Below are 20,968 nucleotides of genomic sequence, written 5' to 3'. Positions count from 1 at the left end.
TATTCCTGTTCATGGAGGATCAGTGCCCTGCAGAGTTTAGCTTCAACCCCAGTTAAGCACACCTGAACCAATTAATCAAGCTCTTCAGGAACTTCAAGGCTGGAATGTTAGAGCTGGTTGGAGCTAAATTATGTAGGACACTGGTCCTCCAGGAGCAGGTTTGGACACCCCTGGTCTATGACAGACATAAAAACTCTCCCTCTTGTGGTGCACATCTTCATTACAGTCTAAGGTGACTTAATTTACTTGATTTTACATTAACATATTTCTCACAATCAGGGAAACGTGAAGTAACTGAACACACACTTAAAAAGAAAACTCAGTTTAACATAAAAAACAACAGTGAACAATGAAGTATATAATTCCATCATATACCTTTTAAAAGTTTAAATAAGGGTTTATTTGTTGTCAAAGATAATCCCAGAGTCTGTAACCACCTACATCATCTATTGGCCTTTGAGCTACTAATTGGTTGGTTGTGATGCTAGTGCTATGCTGATTAGACAGAGTGGGTCTTTTGTTATGGAAGCTTTTTTAACATGGTTCCACTAAAAATTAATGAAAAAAATTAATGTTTATCTGTTCAGTCTCTGTCCAGGAGGGGGAGCTACATGATCATCACAGTGAAAAAGAAACTTCCATTACCACTTTTTTTTTTTTTTTTTTTTTTTTTTAAGTTTAAGTTAAAGTTAGAACTTACAGTGTTGATTTCCATATTGTCTTCATTTAAGTATTCATATAATATTGTGTTCTGTTGTGTTGGTACGCTACCAACAAATAAATTGTAGTGCATCTTAATTAAAGTTAATTAATTTATTGAGCAAATTGACAGTAGATAATGAACTGTGTCTCTTTGTAAGATACAATTTTTTTTTTTTTTTTTTTTACAGATTTACAGTAAACACACTGCAGGGACAGGAACAAGTTTTTTTTTTTTTTTTTTCTCAGGACAAAATGAGGATCTTTCCACAAACCATGGTTAATTGTGGTCCACCTGCCTCCTGTCCCAGCCAACACAGCCATGCGTTCCACGTGTTCCACCTGGGCTGTCTAACTGGGGCCCAGCCAGTTTTGTCTGCAGTTTCCATGAATGCCCCACATGGGTTAGCCCAGATTAAATAAACACTGCTCGGTGTGTGACTATTTGTTAATGATACAGATGTAATCATCATGTAGTGGCATTGTTTGCACTTATGACAGTCATTGATTATTGAAACCCTGTGACTCAATAGAATGAAATCCAGCAGTATTTTAGTCAGATAAACTGAATGACTTTTAAAATGTGCACAAAAGTTTCATGCTCCTGTTTAAAAACACATTGTACACTTCACACTCTTAAACTCCTGCAAGGTTTAATAGTCACACACAGACATCAAGAATCAGTGTATGAATCTCAATGACGTGAGATTCTGGGTGCATCATACACTGTCTAAAAGCAAAATGTAAAGTTGCATTCACACAGCAACAGAATACAGTTGTCAGTCCTGTATTTGAGTCCATAAATCGATTATGTCCATGCACAGTTCGGTTATTTACAGGCATGACAACCGCATTCTATAACTAAACTCACACCAGTAAATTTTCAGGACTCACAACCCCATTCTTGGAAAACCTGTGCTGTGTGAACTGAACCAGAATGGACAACTATCTGTCTGTCACTCATAGTGTGAGAGATCAGTTCTGCACTGCACAAACCCGTGTCTACCATGTGTTGTGGTTTTTCATGTGTGGTTTCAGTAACTTACTATAACTTAAATAGTAACTTAACTTAAATATCCAGTCACTGTTCTCCAGCTGCTCCCATCAGTTTTTTGTTCTGCGTGTGACTTTGGTCACTGTTACTATGTTTACTGGTGATAAGAGAATATGGCTTGACTCCTGTTGCACGTTTATGTAACTTTTAATAGTAAAAACTATTATATTGATATTCAACATCTCAAAATAAAAATAAATCTTAAGCTAAAGTCTCAAAACCTTGTTCATTTAATATGTACTAACAAACAGACAACAGCTTGCCAAAGTACAATGACAGGAATTAAACTCTGGTTATACAATGTTAACATTGCTACTTTTGAGTAATAATTAGTATGACAATGCAATGTTTCAAAATCCTTCACTGATGACTTTCCTGAGCTGTAACAACTAAAACAGAAGACAGAGAGAAAAAAAAACAATGTTTCACTAGTTCACAATTACATTTAATTATATAAGGATATGCATATTTGGCGTGCTGTTCCGGGAGAGGGCTCAGATCTCGAACCTCAGAATACTCCCCCCATTCCTGGCTGGGATAGGAATAATTAAGAGTGAGGAGTTGGGTGGAGGAGGGATGCTGGAAAAATCTGCAGTGGAACCAAGGTGAGTTTGCTATATATATATATATATATGCCTCCTCTCGCGCTGATTGGTTAGATTATCTGAATGTGCTCCTCCCGAACTTTGTTAAAAAAAAAAACATCATTTACTGACACGATTGATTACTGACCAATGACAGACCGCGACATGTTTGGGGAAACCTGTTCAAGAGCAATCATTATTTATGCAAATACCATATGACACCTCTGTAGGAACAGAAATTACATTTCACCATTCAGCTGTGTGAGTTGTTTTATGCAAGAAAGTTTGTGAATGCTTGAAAAACAGACTGTTTTTGATGGTTCAGATATTTCTCAAAGACACTGAGGCATCATAAACCCTAAATCCAGCATAGAGGGGTTCAGTGAATGTGGTGTTGAATGTGTGTAAGTGTGTGAGTGTGTGTGTGTCAGAGACACTGTAGAAGGACAGAGTGCCGGCCGACACGTCCACATACACTCCTACTCTAGTAGAGGAGGGTGAAGGAGCAATTAAATCAGTTCTGTCATTATTGTGACAAACAATGTAACTGTTATCAGAGCAGAAGAGACTCCAGGATTTGTCATTCCATCCAAATACACAGTCACTCACTCCTTTCCTGCTGATTCCTTTATATGTCACAGCTAATCCAGTAACTCTCCCGCTCCATTCAGCCTCCCAGTAACAGCGTCCAGCCAGACTCTCTCGGCAAAGAACCTGGGGGTATGTATCAAACCTCTCTGGATGATCAGGATACGACTGCTGCTCTTTCATATGTGTCACCTTCCTGTTCCCCTCAGACAGCATGAGTTGATTGTTGACTGTATTTGGATCCAGTGTGAGATCACAGGCATCTGAACTCAAGAAGAGAGTGATAAGTACAGTAAGCATGGTTTTAGAGCTGTGTGTGTGTGTGTGTGTGTGTATGTGTGTGTGTGTGTGTGTGTGCGCGCATGTGTGTGCGTCCATTGGTGTGTGTGTGTGTGTGTGTGTGTGTGAGAGAGAGAGAGAGAGAGAGAGAGAGAGAGAGAGAGTGTGTAAGAGGGAAAAGACATACATTTTCTTAGTCCTGGTGTGATTCTGAAATGTTCTCCATGATCCAAACTAGAAAAAGGCATATATAAAGACAAAAAATATATAAATGTTTGATCATGAAAGTGAAAGCGACAGTAAAAGTGACGTGATTTTTAGCCAAGTGTGGTGTCCCATTCTCAGAATTTGTGCTCTCTGTTTCACCCATCCCAGTGCATACACACAGCAGTGTGTGTTACAAGTTGCAAGTCCCACTCTCTAACCATTAGGCCACAAAGTGTGCAAAAAGCAGCTGAAATATCAGTGAGCATTTTACCAAATTGAGGCACTCAAAATGTGAAAACGGGAGCCCAGCTCAGAAGTCTTGAAAAACTGTACAAGTGAAATCCAACAGTAAATTAAAACTAAAACTATTTATTTTAACTGTTAAAACATTGTTCAATCATGATTTACCTATACCTGTGTGTGTATACTAGGGATGCCACAATACAGTTAGCCCACAGTTCAATACATACCTATACCTTTTTTTAACCATGATTTTCTGATGGTTTGGCACATCAGAGTGTTTTTTTTTTTTTTTTTCTTATTCAGCATTTCCATTTAAATATTTTAAAGTTGTCTCATACATAATGCACTATGAATTAACATGAATGATCAAGGTATAATTATATGATTATTATTTATAATTATTATTATAATTATATTAGTATTATTTATATTTAAAATGAACATGTTGCCAATTTTTTTAATTCAAAGTAAACAAAATGTAAGAAAGAGAGTTAAAACTGAACACAATCTTGCTGCTCAAACTGTATATACAACAGTTTTTAATAATATTTTTTGCTTCTTTTGTATTTTGCATTTACTTGTACTTTTACTTTCAGTACATTTGATATATATAAAAAAATACTTTTCATACTTAAGTACAAATAATATCACATACTTTAAAACCGAAAAAACACAAATTGAAAAAGCATGTATTGAACCGTGGATGTCGTTCCAAATAGTACAAATATTATATTGAGAACTGTGGCATCCCAAGTGTATACAGTACTGTTTAAAAGTTTGTACAGCATGTTAGATGCTTCAGTATAACATTTGTTTTAAGATGGTTATTTATATCTGTTGATTTAGTGAGTCAGTGGGAAATATCAGTTTTTTTTAATATCAAATTTTTGTCTAACAAGGAGTCCTACAATGGACAGTATGACCCACACAGAGATCTAGGGCCATATTCACAAAACATGTTATCTTACCACTAAGAGTTCTCCTAAATCGCAGTAAAAGTTCTTTGTTAAGAGTTTTCTTTTAACACCAATTCACAATGCTTCTGAGACTTTTACTAAGGAATAGAGATAAGTCTTAAGCTAAGAGTAAGGCAGGGTTGACTTTGTTGCTATGGATGATGTCAACATGCTTACTAACTATGCCCACAGTGACTGGCTGATGGGGGAGGAATCTCAGTCAGAGATTTAATCATAAAAATTTTGTAGAATGAGGTATCATGTTGCCATATTCAAATAAAGATTTTTTTTTTTAATGTAGGCTGAGTGTCATTAATTAAACAAGTATATGTTCAGCTAATTGTCAGCTTCTTACATGTCTGCATCTTGAGTGATTGCAGAATTGGATCAGAATTGGATCAGTGCTTCTCAAAACTGTCCCAGAGATGCCCTACCACTGCATATTTTGGATGTATCCCTCAACTGATACACCAGATTCAACTCACTAGCTCACTGGTAGAAGCTACAAGGTTTGAATTAAGGGTATCCAATAAGGGAGACATTCAAAAAGTGCAGTGGTGTGGTCCACAGAACTGCTTTGAGAAACTCTGACTTAAATCTCTCAACTGACATTAATACTATTTGTGATCTTGAGTAAACCCCAGTTACTGCCCCACATACTTGAGTATCTGCATTTTATAATTTGGATGGTTGAGTTTGTCAGAGAGCAGCCGGACTCCTGATTCTCCTGGGTGATTGTAGCTCAGATCCAACTCTCTCAGGTGTGAGGGGTTTGAAATCAGAGCTAAAGACACATAACCACAGCCTTCCTCTGTCACCATACAGCCAGACAACCTACAGAGAGGGATATCATTAGACTGATCAGCTGCACATCAATAGTCAGATAATCTACAGACACACATCCCCATTATGACCGGCTGACTGTACGTTATCCCTTATACATAAGCACCTCAGTATCTCCAGCTGACAGTTTGGACTCTTCAATCCATCAGAGAGCAGCTTCACTCCTGAATCCTGCAGGTCATTGTTACTCAGATCCAGCTCTCTCAGGACAGAGTTTGAGGATTGTAGAGCTGATGACACAATTTCACAGGACTGACCAGTGAGATTACAGCCAGCAAGGCTGAAACAGAGCAGAACAAGATAATAAGCTAAATATTCTCAAGATGTATAAGTAAGCATAACAAAAACCTTAATTCTAGTTAGTGAAAACCTTTCACAGTAACAAGATTAAACACTCACGTGGCTTTTCTGCAGTTGATCACAGCTGGTATAAGTCTTTTTCTACCTTTATCTGATGTATTGTATTTCTTGAGGTCCAGCTCATCCAGCACCTCCTCTGACATCTGAAGCATGTAGGCGATTGTTGAACAGTGAGCAGGAGAGAGTTTCTTCTCTGAGTGTTTGTCTGATTTCACAAACTCCTGAATCTCTCTGGACAGAGTCTGATCTTTGACTTCCAGCAGACAGAGGAACAGATTGATGGATCTTTCAGTGGAGAGTCCATGTCCATCTTTGATCTTTTCTTTAATGTACTGTGTGGTTCTCCTGATGCTCTCTGAGCTGTTCTCTGTGTGTGTCAGTATATCCTGTAAGAGTCTCTGATTGGACTCCAGTGAGACTCCCAGCAGGAACCGCAGGAACAGATCCAGCTGTCCATTCTCACTCTCAAGAGCTTTATCTATTGCACCTTTAAGCAGATTATGCACTACATCAATAAACTGCAATGTGTCAACATTTTTCATTACATAATGGTAAAAGGCGTAAAAAGCAGCAAGAAACTCCTGAACGCTCAGATGAATAAAGCTGTAGACTTTCCTCTGATGAATTAGAGATTCCTCCTTAAAGATCTCAGTACATATCCCAGAATACACTGAGGCGTCAGTGACATCTATGCCACTATCTCTCAGGTCCTCCTCATAGAACATCACATTGCCCTTCATCAGCTGTTTGAAAGCTACTTCAGCAAGTTTCACAATCATGTCTCTGTTGGACTTTAGGAGTTTCTCTGGATCTCTCTCTTCATACTTCTGATTCCTCATGTTGATCTGAATCAGCAGAAAGTGGATGTACATTTCAGTTAGAGTTTGAGGGATTTCTGCACTCAGATCTTCTTTCAGGATCTTTTGAAGCACAGTGGATGAGATCCAGCAGAAGACAGGTATGTGGCACATGATGTGGAGGCTTCTTGCTTTTCTAATGTGTGAGATGATTCTGCTGGCTTGATGCTCGTCACTGATTCTCTTCCTGAAATATTCCTCCTTCTGAGGCTCACTGAATCCCTGAATTTCTGTCAGACGGTTAATGTATTTGGAGGGGACATGATTGGCTGCTGCTGGTCTGGAGGTGATCCAGATGAGAGCAGAGGGAAGCAGCTCTCCTTTCATGAGATTTGACATCAACACACCCACTGATGAAGTCTCAGTCACATCAGAAACTTTCTGAGCATCTGAAAACATCAGTGTCATTCTGCTTTCATCCAGACCATCAAAGATAAAAACAACTTTACACTCCTCATAAATCTTTGAGTCCAGATCTTGAAGTTCAGGATGAAAGTCCAGCAGAAGTCTGTGAAGACTGTACTGGTGATCTTTGATCAAGTTCAGCTCTCGAAATGGAAGCACAAACATGAAATGTACATCCTGATTGGCTTTTCCCTCGGCCCAGTCCAGAATGAACTTCTGCACAGAGACGGTTTTTCCAATTCCAGCGATGCCTTTAGTAAGAACAGTCTTGATTTGGTCTTTCTTCTCACATCCTGGTTCAGGTGAGGCTTTAAAGATGTCATTGCAGTAGACTGGAGTGTCTTTTGAGTGTTGTGTTCTGGCTGTTTTCTCCATCTGTAAAACCTCATGTTCTTCATTCACTCCTTCTCTCTCTCCTTCTATGATGTAGAGTTGTGTGTAGATCCTGTTCAGAAGGGTTTCATTCCCATGGAATTTGGTTCCCTCAAATAATCTCTCATACTTTATCTTCATGCTGGTTTTGTGTTGGTCTTCGACTCTCTGTTGCTCATTATTCACTGGTTTATGCAGGTCTCCGATCTCCTGCAGGGTTGCTTGTGTGTAATCTTGAGCAGAGCTGGATCCTTTCATGACTATGTGTGCCTGTAGATCAGGATGTGTTCTGGATCTCTTTCTGCACTGAGGACAGTCAAAGTCTTCTGATTGTCTAGACTGATCCCAGTAGAAACTGATGCAGTGTCTACAGAAACTGTGTCCACAGGTGACAGAGACCGGATCTCTCAGAACCTGCTCACAAACTCCACATCTAGACTGAACCTGAATCAGATCCTCACTCTCACTGCTGAGTGAAAGAAGATATTCATTTTGAATCATAATGAAATTATCACAAAGGGAGAATATGAGAATTATTTGCACTAGACAATTTTGTTAGGACCGGCCCAGCTTTGCATTTTTAATTATGACTACTATGACTCAATGTCCATTTTTTTACATATCCTAAGGTCTATTCCATATCAGAGTTTGTCTTACCTGGGGTCAGAGATCACTGCTTCATCAGTGATATTAGGAGGAATACCTATAGATGTGTTAGTCTTCATAGACACACAGCTGGGTTCTGGAGATACTGCTTTGTGATTCTTTTGCCTCACAAGATCAATCAAAGGATTCAGTCAATCTCCATTTACACATTTCATGAGGTCTATTCAGTATCAGAGTTTGTCTTACCTGGGGTCAGAGGTCACGGCTTCATCAGTGATATTAGGTGGCATAATTATAGATGTGTTACTCTTCATAGACACACAGCTGGGTTCTGGAGACACTGCTTTGTGATTCTTTAGCCTCATGAGATCAATCAAAGGATTCAGTCAATCTCCATATATATATTTCATGAGGTCTATTCAGTATCATAGTTTGTCTTACCTGGGGTCAGAGGTCACTGCTTCATCAATGAAATTAGGAGGCTCAGCTATTAATGTGTCACTCTTTATAGACACACAGCTGGGTTCTGAAGAAGCTGCAGTGCCCCTCACTTCCATCTCCTCATTCAGACTCATTTTAGAGGCAGTGTCATCATCCTCCAGCCTCTCATAGAGATTAGTTTTAGATGTAAGCTTTGCTGTTTTCCATTCCTTTAAATAAAATATGCAACAATTTATGGAACACAATTCACATTTTTCATAAAGAACACAATATAAAAAATTCATCATTCATCTAAGGTCACTGAAACTCTTTTTAGTTTCTTTTGGGCAATAACAGCTGCTTTAAATGATTGTCCATTAATAAGTTTAGACTAGGGCTGTGAATAATTGATAGCACTGGTTTTTGTGTTAATATGCGATGAATTGCACCCAAATTAATTAAAGGCATCTAGGCATCATACATACATCATAACATGAATTTTACACTTGTAATTATTAGTATTATTTACTTTTAATTTATGATCAATTGCAAAAATAATAATAATAATAATAATAATAATCTTAACGTAATACTGGAAATATGTACTGAATGTAAAACTTTTTTAAACTCTTCAGATCAGATCATGTGTTCACTCTAGAAACCACACTGACTAGAAAAACAGGTTCACAAGGAAACACAAAAAAAAGAACTTTAAAAATGAGGGCCATGAATTCATTTCCCATCTGTTTATGAAAACAGATAATTTCCCATATTTTATGAAAGTGCTCAAACTTAGTGCACAAATGCTGCTTACATCAAATAGATTGCTCTGGTAAAATAAAGTCATGTTCTCTGTATGGCAAAGTCTTTCAAAACAGTCTTTCAACAGATGCCGCACCCACTCCATCTCAAATTTCGTCATCGGTGTCAGACGTGCCTGATTTCAGCACATAACTTTTCACACTCCTGTTTTACAATTCATTCAGTTTAATCTGGTATATTTTCTTGTAGGCTATAAAATTCCTAAAAGTATCATAAAAATATTGACATCATTTATGTGAACCAAGCAGGTGAATTTTATGCAAACATAAATTGATTCAGGTCAAACCCAAGTAATTTCTAGTAAATAAACAGATTTAAATCAGCTGCCTGACTTAAACATACCATTGGAAAACTTAACTTGTTTAGTAAATGCTTTTTTTAAACATTTTTCAAAAAATAGCAAAAGGACATTCATTCAGTGGGCACATTGACAGGTCGGATAAATGTGAATTAAACAGGTGAATTCTACACAAATGGCTTCATGTGGTAACATATTTTTAGTTTTAAACTGTCTAATCATGTCATGTAGTTTAAACACGTACTTACAATAAAAAATATCCTGTGGGTCAATGTTGATTTTTCAGCGTCTTTCCTCGCAGATGAAAAGCTGCGTGTTTGCTTTCAGTTTTAGCTGTTCTACCTGTTACAGCATCTTTATTCAGAATTCAAGGAGGAGTTTCATGAAGCAGGTCATGGGGAAAAAAACAAAACAAACAAAGTTTTGAAAAAGAAAAATGCATGCTATTAAGGCGGTCAGAAGAGAGATAATAACAAATGCACAATCAGTCCCCCAGCAGCTGTTTATACTGTAAATCAACCCCAATTCACAATCATTGCAGAAAAGTAGCTGTCTAGCCAATAAGTCGAAATGCATCCCCAATATAATGACTTCCATGGTTTCCTAAAGAAAATTATTTGCATTCCGTTAAACCAACTTTTATCTAATTAAACACAATTAACTCTTTGCATGGAAGCTTATGCATTTGGCCACAGCAGCTTCCAGTGTAGTGAAGTGTAGGCTATAGAAATCAGCCCTCATCAATAAATAACACACATATACGCCATCGCAAGTGGTCTGGCCTTGACAAGAGAACATGGACCTGTTCCCCTATGCGTCTAGGGGTCAGGAGGGGAGGTAAGAAAGGGAAAAAAGAAAGGTGAGAACACACTTCAGTCCTCTGTCTCAGAGTGAAGCTGACACCTGTTTATGCATATGAACAAAAATAATTTTATTCACAAGAAAAAGTATAACATAAGGTAAATGAGGCTTAGGGGTGAACAGGGCCTAAAATAACAAACAAAACAGTTCACTTAATAATTTAGGGAGGAGCTCTAACTAGCTTAGTTAGAGCTCCTCCCTAAATTATTAAGTGAACTGTTTTGTTTGTTAAAAGAGAAGAAAAACAAATAAACATGAAATTCCCTCAACTCTCTTGCTGTACAAAAACAGGGTCAAAAAGCAGTATTAAGCAGTACTATTTAGTATTTAAAATCACTCAATTTGGAAAGGCCACAATATCTTCTGCTTAATTTTAAACGGGAACAAGATCACCTAAAGGTGATAGAGAGGATTTTTTCGTCGACTGAGAATCCAAAGACTGTTAGTGAGTTTTTGAAATGAGTGCATGCGTAAGAACAACCCCCCTCCTTCACAGCTCATTTCAACTCATTTCAAACTCATGCATGAGTATTGGAACACGAGTGTTTACCACCAGCATTCGCTGTGTCGTGTTAGTGGATTCATTATGTCGGACTCACCGCAGGTAACTCATAATCTGCAGTTGTTACTCCTGTCTCCAGACAAAAACATTGCATGCGGCGCCTGTGGAGTGTGGAAAGTTACTGGAGCGCGCAGCCGTGCACGTCTCTCACAAGGAACGTCACGGCAGTGATTGACAAGCCAGAGGACCAATCGTTTACGAGATGATCGCGTAAACGATTGGCTGATGTTTTTAAGGCCCTACCTCGTGCACAGATGATGTATATTAATATTATTCCTTTCAGTGCACCTAATAAATAGTCTTTTATCAGTTAGTAAAGACAGTTTCAAGTAATATTGCAAAAATGTATAAAACAAAACATCCTATTTAGCACCTTTAACAGTTCTTGCTGACTGCCTGCTGAAACTCAATTACCCACTGCTAATACACAATTATTGTCTTTATACCAGAAGCACAAAGTTCAGTCTGGAGTAGGGGAGAAGTGTGTCTCAAGCTGTCTCATTTCGAAGGCTGTGTACTCTTATTTCAGTACAGTAACCATTATAAAATTGATTGTTATTCCTGATGAAGCATAAATTGTTGTAATTTCTTTTTGACTTTGGAATGTAGTTGTGAGTTTACTTAAATAAAGCAGCCTCAATAACATTTGCGTCTGACAAATGTGACCCCGGGAGGACGCAGCTTTTAAAATAAGACTTCGGCTCAGTCAGCAAACTCTGAACTGGCCCAATTTACTCTTGGGCTGTGTCATCCCCCATACCCTCAAGGGCACTATTTGGGGGCATAGACATTTGTAGTGGTGTCCAAAACCATAGTGGACATTACCGAGTGCACTCATTCAATCCCACAAGGCACCGCAATAACGAGTGTACAACCGATGTACAGTAAAAGACTAGAGAATACCCATAATGAGAGTCGCGCCACGCGCCGAATGAATTCCCGCGTCTGACCAGAGGATGACGCCCACAGGCCATGCCCATCCATACTTCCACTTCCAAGTGTAATTTCATACAGGAATAAATTCATTTTTGCTTAATTATTAAATTGTTTAATTAAGGTTTATATATGCTAGTTTTCATGACAGAGCTCAAGAGAAATATTTTCATTACTACTGGAGCTGCCAGTTTGCTATGTTTCAAATGATTATTAAATAGCAAACACAAACTATGCAAACTGACCAATCAGCATAAAGTATATTATGGTTTATCAATAGTAAAATAGTCAAATGTGAGCAGAGGGAGTATCACCATTATCTCAATGTGTTTTAAGACATCTGATTCTTTTATTATTATTTTTTATTCGGAAAAGGTCTCTGACAAAGACGTTGCAACATTTTTAAAGCATCATTTTGCCTGAATCATGTAATGCGTCTGTAATCGTTTCTGTTTATATTTGTATCTTGCCCATGTGATCACAAACACAAATTCACAAGCTCATAGTCAGACTCTGGACTTCTGTTTGCAAATGACTAATCTCTTTAAACACCAGATCAGACACAGTTCGACACTTATCTTATTAACCTGTATTTCAATCTATTTTACTGTTATGATAGATTAGGGTTGCTATTCTCCAAAACATTAATAAACACATAAACATGTGCACAGTAGAATTCACTGTTAGGGTTTATTGAGGTTTAGGTTAGTAATCAAACTGTATTAAAAATGTGCAAAATGTGGTGTTGTTTCAGTGTTTTTACATGGTTTTGTTCATACTGTAAGGTTCATGTATACCTCAAACCCATATCACGCCTACAACGTCAACATATCAACATATGGTGAATATCAGTTTTTGTTTTTATCAATAAGGCCTGTGGTCCAAATACAGTGTCTGTTTCAGTATTTGCTCTTGTAGATTGATGCTGAGTTCATAATTGTGTAAAATAAAGAAGGTTGTTGGTTCTGAAGGAACAACATGAGTCTGATGTAGTCTAAGATATTAAATAGAATTAATTCATGGTTCAAATGAATTTGTTCTGTAAAGGTGTCCAATTTTGCTGTTACACGGTGAGGTATTAAATCTTTCAGCAAACATTATCGAACTACACACCAGAATTTATTTTTAACTCAGAAACACATTTTCTAAAGCATTTCAGAGACCCATGAGCAAAGATGGCATTTTTTTTTTTTTTTTTTTTTTTTTGGCAAGCAGGTCATGTTCAAGCCAAGCAACCACTGAGATGAATGGCAATGGTAATGGTAACAAATGACAATAGTGAACTCTAGGTGACATAGACATCATTGATCAGTGCATGAGCAACTGCTCGGAGCTTATAAAGTATTCAGTGAAAAGCATTATCCATAACATAATACATATTAAAAGAAACAATGTAAAAGTTTAAACAGTTTCTGAAGTCTAACTTTAGATTTTCATCATAAACAGATCAATCTCTTACTTGCACAAAACTAAGTATATCTGACTGTCTCTGTCCAGTAGGAGGTGCTACATAATCATCATAGGTTGAGAAGGTGCTAGATATTCACAATCAAGCACAAAAAGTCAAGTCTGATACAGTTCAAACTAATGCTTTTGTGTACACTGTTCATTGTTGTGACCTCTACTGTATGTCCCATGTTAACATTCATATTGTGTTCCTTTGTTTACTCATGTAATAATGTGTACACAGATGGTCCTATTCTCTGTAAAGATTGGAACAAAAATAAGTGATCAAATAAATAGAACTGAATGCCACTTGCAGTTCATTATGAGCAAACTGAAAATAAAAACAGTTTGAACTGGGCCTTGTCAGACTGCACTGTGTGGATGGATACAGGAGAGTGCAGATTTACAATAAAACATTGCAGTAACGGTACATTTGGAGAAACCAGTTAATTCACTTTTGTCTCACACACAATTCTGAGAAAACAGGAGGATCTCAGTGTCTCTGCATTGCTCAAACCACAGTTCTTATGACATGATTTGGGGGCCACCTCAGTCACTGTGCCCCTTTACCTTAGATTTAGGTTTTTTTTTTTTGTTTTGTTTTGTTTTTTAACCATTTGTGTTTTACCACTTTTTTTGTAAAATTTTACATGTAAAACAAAAATTTAAATTTTGCATTTACTAATTCTGTAGTTACATTATTTCATAATATTAACCTTAATTTGCATTATATACAAATGTTGGCAAACCATTGTTTCTTTTTGTGTGTATTTTTCCTTCTGTCTTAAGAGAAGAAGGGAGAGAGAAACTGAAATTCAGTGATCTAATCAGGCGAAATGAGTAATTATTTTTATTTAATTGGTGATTCTAATCAATTTATTTAATTATTTTTATTTAATCAACAATTAAAAGTATTATTAAATAAATACATAAAATAGATGTATATATTATGTAAATACATAAGACCTCTATGATGATTTGCCATAGTAGTGCATGATTCTTGCAATAAATTAATTTCAGGGTGGAGGGAGTGGAAATGTTTAGTGACTTGTTACTATGTAATAAAACTGACCATTTATATTAGCATATTCTTGGTTTTTCACAATATCCTCCCAGGCCATTTTATATTTTGCAACCAAAAGTTATTAGTCATAAATAAAGTACAATGACATTTCAGCACCATGTGAACAGACAGAGTTAGATAGAGTTTTGCTGTTATGTACACATGTTGAATAAAAATGGTATTTTTTTTTAAATTAGATGTTTTTATCATAGTAAAATAAATTTCTGAGAACTGCCCCCATTACAGTCTAAATGTGCATACTGTCATCATCTGTGTGCAACTTCCATGAGAAGGGAAATATTCAGTGTTACAACATCTGTACTCACACTACCTTGGCATTTAAGCCTGTTGTTGAATCTGACACAGAGTCAGTTCAGAGTTAAAAACCTTAAATCCAGCATAGAGGGGTTCAGTGAATGTGGTGTTGAATGTGTGTAAGTGTGTGAGTGTGTGTGTGTCAGAGACACTGTAGAAGGACAGAGTGCCGGCCGACATGTCCACATACACTCCTACTCTCTTTGATTGAGGTACATGGGTTATGTTATTGCTCTCATTATTGTGCCAAACAACAAATCCATTACCAGTGCAGAAAAGACACCAGGATTTGTCATTGTATCCAAACTTAGAGACAGTCTCTTTCCTACTGATTCCTTTATAGGCCACTGCTACACGAGCCCAAGAGCCCCATTCAACCTCCCAGTAACAGCGTCCAGTCAGACTCTCTCGACACAGAACCTGAGGAACATCAGCAAATCTCTCTGGATGATCAGGATACGGCTGATGCTCTTCCACATATTTGATATTTCTGTTATCCTCAGAAAGGATGAGTTGAGTGTGTACTGTGTTTGGATCCAGTGTGAGATCACAGGCATCTGAACACAAGAAGATAGATAAAACAGTTTATTAATCTCATTTGTTTTCATTAAATGTGCAAGAATGTGCAAGTGGAAGAACCTACATTTTCGAAGTCCTGGTTTGATCCGGAATGGCCCTCTATGATCGAAACTAAAAACACATACATAGACCAAAAGAATCATTAATATAAAGAGTCAAAACTCATAATTATTTGTATAGCATTTTCTTAACACAAATCATTCCAAATCAGTTTCATAGAGCCGGATGTCTCAGTATCTCAGTTTTTTAGGCCCTAATGAACACCTTTATAAAAAACATTTGCTGTCATTTTGAGCAGAAGACACTGTGTCAGACAGAAGCTGAAGACACATAACCACAGCCTTCCTCTGTCACCATACAGCCTGACAACCTACAAACACAGTTTCATAATCTATAGACATATCAACAAACTAAAGAAGATATATGCATATAATTATAAAACAATTTGTTTAATATTCAGTAATTATCAAATGTTCCTGAAGATCTAATAAGCTGGTTCAGGTGTGTTTGAATGGGGCTAGAGCTGAACTTTTCAGGAAGATAGATGTCCAGAAGTAGGACTGAGCACCCCAACTGTAACCTATAAGTAACACCATATGGGTGTCTCTGTCATCTTCAAATTATTAGTAACCCAATCTATTTCTACATCAGTGGTTCTCAAACCTGTCCTGAAGTACCACCAGCCCTGCATATCTTGTATATCTCCCTCATTTATCACACCTGATTCAACTCATGGACTCATTAGTAGAGACTGCAAGACCTGAAGTGGGCTGGTACTCCAAGGACAGGTTCTAAGTAGTTCCCAACCCTGGTCCTGGAGTACACCCAGCACTAAACATTTTGGATGTCTCTTTCATCTGACACTCTCATTTCGGGTCTTGAGGTTTCTCTAATGAGCTGATGAGTTGAATCAGGTGTGTTTGATTATGGAGACATCGATCTTTTCTATTTTTTTTTTTTCAGCAAACACTTTCTGCAAATAGGCCAATTGCACTTGTAATGTTAAAGTATATAAAATGGCAATAAGGAATATGTTACAAAGTTATTTTTATTATTACATGAGGAGATGAGAAGTACCAGGAAAGAAATTGTGATTTTACTTTCAAAGCAAAGTTGATTAAGAGCTGCCACTTCAAATAATGGTGTTCGTAACTTGTACCCCACATACTTGAGTATCTGCAGTTTGTAGTATGGATCCTTCAGTTTGTCATTGAGTAGCTGGACTCCTGATTGTCCTGGGTGATTGTAACTCAGATCCAGCTCTCTCAGGTGTGAGGGGTTTGATCTCAGAGCTGAAGACACATAACCACAGCCTTCCTCTGTCACCATACAGCCTGACAACCTACAAACACACAGTTTCATAATCTATAGACATATCAACAAACTGATCATTTGAAATCCAATAGCAGTAAATAGGGGTTGTTTGTTTGGCTGAATGGAACCATACCCTTCAAATAATCATCAACATACGAATGACTCAATGTAAAAGTCAAACCTCAGTATCTCCAGCTGACAGCTTGGACTCTTCAGTCCATCAGAGAGCAGTTTCACTCCCAAATCCTGCAGGTCATTGTTACTCAGGTCCAGCTCTCTCAGGACACAGTTTGAGGATTGAAGAGCTGATGGCACAGTTTCACAATCCTGAACAGTGAGATTACAGCCAGCAAAACTGAAAGATATGAGATTTATATTTTTATATACAGTATTGTGCAAAAGACTTAGGCCACCACCAACTTTGTTGTTTTAATGTTTTAATGACCACCCATATTTATTTGTTGGTTTTTATTAAGATACACAAAGAAAATGCAGGAAATATGTACACAAAATGTTTTAAACAAAATGGCTTATTTAAGCAAAAATCAGTATTAAGTGTGACCTCCTGGACTTCTTCCATTTTCTCAAAGAATGAAAATCTGATAAACTTCTCAACAATATTTTGAAAGTTTTATTGGCCTTCCAGTCCATTTCCATTCTATTTAGGTTTAAGAGAGCCAGGTTCCTGCTATTGTTCAAATGTAAGGGGAGGTCACTAAATGCTTGCCACTTTTTTCAGTTTTTTTTTTAAATTATATATATATATATATATATATATATATATATACACTGCATACAAACCTGTAATTTCTTGTTAGATTCTAATAAAGATAATTATATATGGTCATTATTACCATTACAAAAATATCTAATGGTGGTCTAAGACTTTTGTACAGTAATGTATATACTACAATTACAATTTCAATAATATCAGCTTCATTCTTGTAAATAGACATTTTAAAATATGGTAAATGTAAGATGTAAAAGTTATCACAACAATTGTAATTGTTCAGAAACTCTTCACTGTAATCCATGATTAAACACTCACAGTGCTTTTCTGCAGTTGATCACAGCTGGTATCAGTCTTCTTCTACCCTCATCTGATGTGTTGTATTTCTTGAGGTCCAGCTCATCCAGCACCTCCTCTGACATCTGAAGCATGTAGGCGATTGTTGAGCAGTGAGCAGGAGAGAGTTTCTTCTCTGAGTGTTTGTCTGATTTCACAAACTCCTGAATCTCTCTGGACAGCGTCTGATCTTTGACTTCCAGCAGACAGAGGAACAGATTGATGGATCTTTCAGTGGAGAGTCCATGTCCATCTTTGATCTTCTCTTTAATGTACTGTGTGGTTCTCCTGATGCTCTCTGAGCTGTTCTCTGTGTGTGTCAGTAGATCCTGTAGGAGTCTCTGATTGGACTCCAGTGAGACGCCCAGCAGAAATCGTAGGAACAGATCCAGGTGACCGTTCTTACTTTCAAGAGCTTTATCTACTGCTTCCCTATGCAGAATATAAACTACATCTAAAAACTGCAGTGAATCAACATTTTTGATTACATAATGGTAAAACACATGGAAAGCAGCAAGAAACTCCTGAACGCTCAGATGAATGAAGCTGTAGACTTTCCTCTGATGAATCACAGATTCCTCCTTAAAGATCTCAGTGTAAATCCCAGAATACACTGAGGCGTCAGTGACGTCAATGCCGCTCTCTCTCAGGTCCTCCTCATAGAACATCACATTGCCCTTCATCAGCTGTTTGAAAGCCACTTCAGCAAGTTTCACAATCACTTCTCTGTTGGACTGCAGGAGTTGCTCTGGATCTCTCTCTTCATACTTCTGATTCTTCATGTTGATCTGAATCAGCAGGAGGTGGATGTACATTTCAGTCATAGTTTGAGGGATTTCTGCACTGAGATCTTCTTTCAGGAGCTTCTGAAGCACAGTGGATGAGATCCAGCAGAAGACGGGTATGTGGCACATGATTTGGAGGCTTCTTGCTCTTCTGATGTGTGAGATGATTCTGCTGGCTTGATGCTCATCACTGATTCTCTTCCTGAAATATTCCTCCTTCTGAGGTTCACTGAATCCCTGAATTTCTGTCAGACGGTTGATGTATTCAGGTGGGACCTGATTGGCTGCTGCTGGTCTGGAGGTGATCCAGATGAGAGCAGAGGGAAGCAGCTCTCCTTTCATGAGGTTTGACATCAACACATCCACTGATGAAGTCTCAGTCACATCAGAAACTTTCTGAGCATCTGAAAACATCAGTGTCATTCTGCTTTCATCCAGACCATCAAAGATGAACACAATTTTATTCTCCTCATAAATCTTTGAGTCCGGATCTTGAAGTTCAGGATGAAAGTCCAGCAGAAGTCTGTGAAGACTGTACTGATGATCTTGGATCAAGTTCAGCTCTCGAAATGGAAGCACAAACATGAAATCTACATCTTGATTGGCTTTTCCCTCAGCCCAGTCCAGAATGAACTTCTGCACAGAGACGGTTTTTCCGATTCCAGCGATGCCTTTAGTAAGAACAGTCTTGATTTGGTCTTTCTGCTCACATCCTGGTTCAGGTGAGGCTTTAAAGATGTCATTGCAGTCAATTGGAGTGTCTTGTGAGTGTTGTGTTCTGGCTGTTTTCTCCATCTGTAAAACCTCATGTTCTTCATTCACTCCTTCTCTCTCTCCTTCTATGATGTAGAGCTGTGTGTAGATGCTGTTCAGGAGGGCTTGATTCTCCTGGAGTTTGTTTCCCTCAAATAATCTCTCATACCTGTTCTTCATGCGGGTTCTGTGCTGTTCTTTGACTTTCTGCAGGTCTCCAGTCTCCAGTGTGTGTGTCTGCAGGACTCCTTTAGTGCTGATGTGAGTGTGATAGTTTGATGTAGAGGATGCAGATCTGATAATCTCGTGTATCTGTCCCTTGCTGAATAAAGAGCAGGAAAAAAGACAATGACAGCGATTACTTTGAGAATTGGAGACCATCAGAAATATTTCAGCTATCACATTTAGCATTATTTCGTTGAACTTCTAAAATAATTATTCATCTGCGATGCACTACAGTAAATTAAGTACAAGTTTATACTAACAAAGAATGTGAGGTCTCAGCATAACAGAATGCAGGGGGATCAAGGATCATGGATGTGTTACTGTTCATAGACACACCACTGGGTTCTGGAGACTCTGATCTCTGCCTCTTGCTGATACTAACAAAAGAAATGAAAAAAAAAAATAAAACATTTACACATATTATCATACACTATATCTACAAATACTCTACATATACAAAGTTACAAGATTGTTTTGGAGTATAGACTGGGTGGATGATAACGCCAAAATATTATATCATGATTTTTTTCACACAGGATCGTGATCCATGCTCTTATAAAGATTGTTTTTCATGTTGGTTACAATGAACAGTAAAAACTAGTACTACTAAGCTAAGTAATTTAATTAAAAAGTCACTAAAAGGCTGTCACTTTAAGACCTGCATGAATATAATATATTGACACATCTATTTCTTACAACTGTTTACTTTCACTTTGGACAAAACAGATTGTGTTTATGAAAACACTCGCCAAGGCTGCCATTTTAAAATGTGTCCGTGTATTTGACAGTTTTTATATATATATATATATATATATATATATATATATGTATGAAGAAAGTACTGCTTTTTACTTTCTCATTTATCTATGTTTCTTTATTGCTCTAATGTGTTAATAACTTCAAACAGTTATGCCAACTGCATGGATACTGATTTAAATAGGACACTTGAAAGTACATTGTGGACATCTTTAACATTGATTACGATATAAAATAATCAGATTGCTTAATCACTTCTAGTCTAAGGTCTAAAGAATAAATATAGTGAAAAGAAAAAGTGAGGAACAGTGAAAGTGAAGCTTTGGGAAAGCGATTATGTGTGTTTCTGTGATGAGGATTGTGGACTGCACTGTGTATTTACATGTATTAATTTGGCAGACACTCACTTCCAAAGCACCTTACAGTACACTACATTCAAGACATACACTTTATAAATCCTTGCATTCCTTAGAAATGAAACCTTTGCATTGCTAGAGCCGTGTTATACAGTTTAAAGTACAGAGTCATCTTGGATAGAAACATCTGCCAAGATCACAAATGTCTAATGTCATACCTGGGATCAGAGGTCATTGCATTCATACCAAGGGGAGCATGTTCTATGGATTTATAACTTGAAGATTCACAGTCTGATCCAGGAGATGAAGAACCTGTTTCAGACCTAGTGTCTTCATTCTCTCTTTCCCCATGGAAACTCAT

At 37.5% G+C, this 20,968-nt stretch overlaps 2 protein-coding genes across 3 annotated transcripts; both read right to left on the bottom strand.

Annotated features, from left to right (window-relative positions):
• Positions 1–2,658: 2,658 nt before the first annotated feature.
• Positions 2,659–8,628, bottom strand: LOC137031903 (NLR family CARD domain-containing protein 3-like). Of its 2 annotated transcripts, XM_067403267.1 has the most exons (9): positions 8,495–8,628; positions 8,300–8,413; positions 8,105–8,218; positions 7,709–7,913; positions 5,853–7,621; positions 5,560–5,733; positions 5,271–5,444; positions 3,392–3,438; positions 2,659–3,188 (listed from the first exon to the last, which is right to left on the bottom strand). In XM_067403267.1, exons 1-9 carry the CDS (start codon positions 8,626–8,628, stop codon positions 2,659–2,661), a joined length of 3,261 nt encoding a protein of 1,086 aa, XP_067259368.1. The 2 variants fall into 2 exon arrangements, with proteins under 2 accessions (XP_067259368.1, XP_067259369.1); XM_067403268.1 differs by having other exon boundaries at positions 5,853–7,742.
• A 6,169-nt stretch (positions 8,629–14,797) lies between these two features.
• On the bottom strand, positions 14,798–20,968 carry LOC137032480 (protein NLRC3-like). The gene is made up of 7 exons (XM_067404244.1): positions 20,826–20,968; positions 19,752–19,872; positions 17,715–19,588; positions 16,848–17,021; positions 16,521–16,694; positions 15,417–15,463; positions 14,798–15,330 (listed from the first exon to the last, which is right to left on the bottom strand). The coding sequence occupies exons 1-7, from the start codon at positions 20,966–20,968 to the stop codon at positions 14,798–14,800; spliced, it is 3,066 nt and encodes a 1,021-aa protein (XP_067260345.1).

Source organism: Chanodichthys erythropterus, chromosome 12 (assembly GCF_024489055.1).
Source record: "Chanodichthys erythropterus isolate Z2021 chromosome 12, ASM2448905v1, whole genome shotgun sequence".
NCBI lineage: Eukaryota > Metazoa > Chordata > Actinopteri > Cypriniformes > Xenocyprididae > Chanodichthys > Chanodichthys erythropterus.
Note: the sequence above shows the minus strand (reverse complement) of the source record. Positions and strands in the feature narration are given on the sequence as shown.